Genomic DNA, 4,335 nt, shown 5'->3' on the forward strand with positions numbered 1-4,335 from the left:
CCAAAATTACAACCTGTTTCACACTCTTTTTCACAATTATCATACATGTCAAACTGATAATTGTAGTCTGAAAAGTAAATTATATTAAATTGCGATTAGCAGTTTGACACTTTCACATAAACTCATCACTTTTTTTTTCTCTGTTAATGTAGTCTTATATGTAGGGGTGTCAATATTCGACCCAACCCGCGAACACGACACGAACCCAACACAGGTTTTTTCGGGTTAGGGTTGGACCTTAATGGGTTTGGGTCATAAACGGGTCGACCCGAAAGCGACACGATAAGAAACGTGTCATAAGCAGGTCAACCCGCGTAACCCACAATAGACACGTTTGACACGCCAATTTATTTGTGTCAACCCGAAATGACCCACATAACACAACCCGTTTAACTCGTATAACAAATAAATATTTATTTTATTTTAAATTTAAAAAGAAAAGTGAGTAATTACAAAAATTTACAAGGGATATAATTTGAAATTGAAACTTTATAGACCCTAGAGCTACTAATACCTTTTTTTTTTTTTGGCTTAGAACTTGCACAAATGAAAATGGATGAGCTTGTGAAAGATGTTATGAATTTGGACATCAACAAAGAATCTATGGATGATAATCATGGTCATAGTCAGGATTAGTCTACTGTTTGCTCAAATTCTTTCAATATTGATTCTTAGCATTTGGCGAGTTTCAAGGATATTATATTTTTGTTGAACTATGTTATTTTATTTTTGTTAAGTTTTGTTATTTTGAATTTGGGTTGAAGTGTATGCACTTCTTTTAGAGTGTAAAGAACTTATATTCTGGATGAATGTTATATTTTTGTTGAACTATATTATTTTGAATATGGATTGAAAACTTGAAGTGTATGCACTGCTTTTTGGGATGTAAAAAAAATTATTTCTAGATGGATGTTATATTTAATATTATGTAGGTTAAAATGGGTTATGTTCATTCGTGTTAACCCAACACGACTCGTTTATTAAGCGTGTCAAATGGGTTGGGTCAGGTCAACCCGCCTTATTAACAGGTCGGGTTAGGGTTGAAGGATCATGACACGATTATTAAATGGGTCGGGTTAGGGTTGAGTCATTTAGTCGAATACCCCTACCTCGACACGATACGAACCCGACACGCTAACCCGAATTGACACCCCTACTTATATGGAGTAATTGTGAAAATATGTGAAATAAATTATGGGCCCTATAATTTATTTATTATTTTATCTTTTTGAGTATGAAAGGTAACGAAGGAGGTCAAAAATAATTCCTCACCCGAGTCACATTGGAAAGAGAATAGTCTAGGTTGGGTAAAGGGGAATATCCGTTTTAGGGTTAGCGAATGAATATGTACACTATAAATACTCACTCATATCGCCCCGTACGCTCCTCTCTTTAGCTCCTCTGCTTTTTCTCATTTGTTAAACTCCGCCTCCCTCGTAAGTCGCATCGTCCAACTGAACTCAACTCAACTCAGATCAGATCGAATCCAAATCCAATGGCTATCACTTTCTCAGATCTCCACACCGAATCAGGCCTCAAATCTCTCGATGAGTTTCTTTCCGGAAAATCCTATGTTTCCGGAGACAAGCTCACCAAGGACGACATCAAGGTATACGCTGCCGTTTTGGTTAACCCCGGTAACTCTTTCCCCAATGTTTGCAAGTGGTACGACGCCGTTTCTTCCCAACTCGCTGCAAGGTTTGCTCTCTTCTCTCTCTCTCTCTCCCTTTATTTTTATTAATTTATTTAGTTTTTATATTTGTTAATTGTCAATTGTTGTTATTGTTAGCTTCCCTGGAAAAGCTGTTGGAGTGAGAGTAGGTGGCAAAGGTGCCCCAGTTGTTGCTGCTCCTGCCAAGGAGGTATGTTGTAACTTGTCACACATTTCCAAGACTTGGGTCTCTATGTATTTTACATATAGTAATTCTGTTTGGTGTGGTGTGGTGTGGTGTGTGTGTGTTTATGTGCTATGCCTCTAGAATAAGATTTTAATGGACTTTTGGTTATAAATCCCGGAATGGAATATGTTGCATTTACTCTAGTGTGTTAGTGCATTTAGTGTGATCAGATCAGTCAACAGATTAGTCAGGGATCAACAAAAGAAAGATTTTGGTTAGTTCGTTCGTGGCCGTTAGCGCCTTTAGAGTGATCAGTGTATAATGATTTTCAATGTAAAAGGAGGTTAAAATTTTTATTTTTTTTGGTAAGAGCGTTTAATTTTTAATTGGGTCTTTTGTTATAGTTTTTTTTTTTTTTTTTTTTCTTTTTCTGTAAGGATTTTGTAACCTCTCCCTACCTTTAGAAACTTGATCCAATTCCACAAGAATAGAAAATGAGAATTAATGTGAATTCTGCAACTGGGTCATAAAAGTGTCACTACAATTGTTGTTGGTTTCTCATTCTGAAAATTTGTATTAAAGTTGAAAGGGGTTTTAGAAGTTTATGTCTTGGTTAAATACTGTTACCCAATAGCCTTTACTTATTTGTGTTAATGGAGCTGGAATTTTCTTTATTTTTATGCATTTGTTCATGTATTGCTCATTCTGTGGTTTTGCTGTTCCAGTTTATGTTGAAAGCAGTACTGTGTCCATAATATCTAACATAAAAAATAAATAAAAAAAAATCTGGCAACTTCAATCGGAATGTTTCTTATTCCCATGTGAAATTCTCAGGAAGCTGCTGCTGGAGATGATGATGACCTTGACCTCTTTGGTGATGAGACAGAGGAGGACAAGAAAGCTGCAGAGGCAAGGGAGGCAGCTAAGAAGCCAGCCAAAAAGAAAGAGAGTAAGTTTTATTTGTTAAATTATCTGACTTACATGAAGTACTTATCAATAATGAATTACAATAAAATTGCATTATGTTCGTGTTGAAGTTATCAATCATGTAGGTCTCGCCTAACATAACCTTAACTCAACTTTTGCTTACCTTATTTCCTGCCAAAACTAATGACATTACCAGCAGTGTTGTTTTATGCCTCTTCATTTAGTATTTTAACATTTAATCATTATAGGTGGAAAGTCTTCTGTTCTTTTGGATGTGAAGCCTTGGGATGATGAGACTGACATGAAGAAGCTGGAAGAGGCTGTTCGGAGTGTTGAGATTCCTGGTCTCTTTTGGGGAGCATGTACGGTTTAATTCTTTATCAATATATATGGCTTCTCCATAAAGGCACTTCTAATTTCCAATTTTCTGATGTGAATATTAATACATTTTCTTTGTTACAGCAAAATTGGTTGCAGTCGGTTATGGGATAAAGAAGCTCCAGATCATGCTTACCATTGTGGATGACCTTGTATCTGTGGATGACCTAATTGAGGAGCGTCTTACTGTCGAACCTTGCAATGAGTATATCCAAAGCTGTGACATTGTTGCCTTCAACAAAATCTAAGAAACTTCTTACTGGTTCTGGGTAGTAGCCATTTTCATTCGGCTATATATTTTTTTTGTCGTTAGTTGTCATCTCCAGTTACTGGTTTCTTTTTTTGATGTGCTTTTGTTGTGGTTTTGTTTTCTATAATGGTGAGAGATGAAAATTGAACGTTTTGAATCTCCTTGTCATCGTGGCTACCTAATGATATACTCTAATTGAAAGCCTTTGTAGGCATGTATGGAATGTCTTCCTCTATCCATCGTGAAAGAGCGCCCCCATAAAAAATATAGATCTACATAACATGGGTTTTGCTGGGTTCTCCTGTAAGCATTATGTGATTGTGGAAGTCTGCTCTTCTTCTCTCCAACCAAATGTGCTTACTGTTTAGTAATGTCATCTTTTCAGTGGAAAAGAAAATTAAACCATTTGGGCTAGAATAGGGTTTCTTAATTCTTTACTATTTTTATTTTTTTAAAATAAAAAATACTATCCTTTGCCTATTTGGTTCTTTGGATGGGATTTTAATGTTAGTTCTTCTACTTGTATGAAAGTTGAATATCGGTGTTTAAATAATGTGTCATTCAATAGATTTTATTGTTTGATGAACATTGATTTTTTATTTTAATAATTAAACAGTTTCATTTCTTAATGGATTTGGATAGAATAGGACCAGATTGATTCATTTTGGTAAAGGGATTATATTGACAAAAATTAAAAAATTTTGAGCACTAATTTGACAATTGAAGTAGGGGATTTGAATGAATTTCAACATTAAAAAAGATCAAGAAAAAACGTTCTCTTCCGCTACGCCTTTGCTCTCTCTCTCTCTCTCTCTCTCTCTCTCTCTCTCTCTCTCTCTCTCAATTTGTTTTGCCACTTCATGACAATGTGGTGTTGAAGGGGCTGTTATTGGGTACCATCTTACATAAGAATAGGTCCCATAGTGAAACCCACCTATATGT

At 35.5% G+C, this 4,335-nt stretch overlaps 1 protein-coding gene across 1 annotated transcript; it reads left to right on the forward strand.

The window, feature by feature from the left end:
- The first annotated feature begins 1,373 nt into the window (after positions 1-1,373).
- LOC126725391 (elongation factor 1-beta 2-like) lies at positions 1,374-3,611 on the forward strand. The gene is made up of 5 exons (XM_050430102.1): positions 1,374-1,698; positions 1,790-1,862; positions 2,673-2,787; positions 3,014-3,127; positions 3,228-3,611. Exons 1-5 carry the CDS (start codon positions 1,496-1,498, stop codon positions 3,389-3,391), a joined length of 669 nt encoding a protein of 222 aa, XP_050286059.1. The 5' UTR covers positions 1,374-1,495; the 3' UTR covers positions 3,392-3,611.
- The last annotated feature ends 724 nt before the right edge of the window (positions 3,612-4,335 follow it).

Source organism: Quercus robur, chromosome 1 (genome assembly GCF_932294415.1).
Source record: "Quercus robur chromosome 1, dhQueRobu3.1, whole genome shotgun sequence".
Classification (NCBI taxonomy): Eukaryota; Viridiplantae; Streptophyta; class Magnoliopsida; order Fagales; family Fagaceae; genus Quercus; species Quercus robur.

Excerpts from the sequence above, each read along its gene's own strand:
- LOC126725391 (XM_050430102.1), top strand. The coding sequence starts at position 1,496 with ATGGCTATCACTTTCTCAGATCTCCACACCGAATCAGGCCTCAAATCT. Across the intron at positions 1,699-1,789 it reads TCTTCCCAACTCGCTGCAAG|CTTCCCTGGAAAAGCTGTTG; the intron begins GTTTGCTCTCTT and ends TGTTATTGTTAG. Across the intron at positions 1,863-2,672 it reads TTGCTGCTCCTGCCAAGGAG|GAAGCTGCTGCTGGAGATGA; the intron begins GTATGTTGTAAC and ends TGAAATTCTCAG.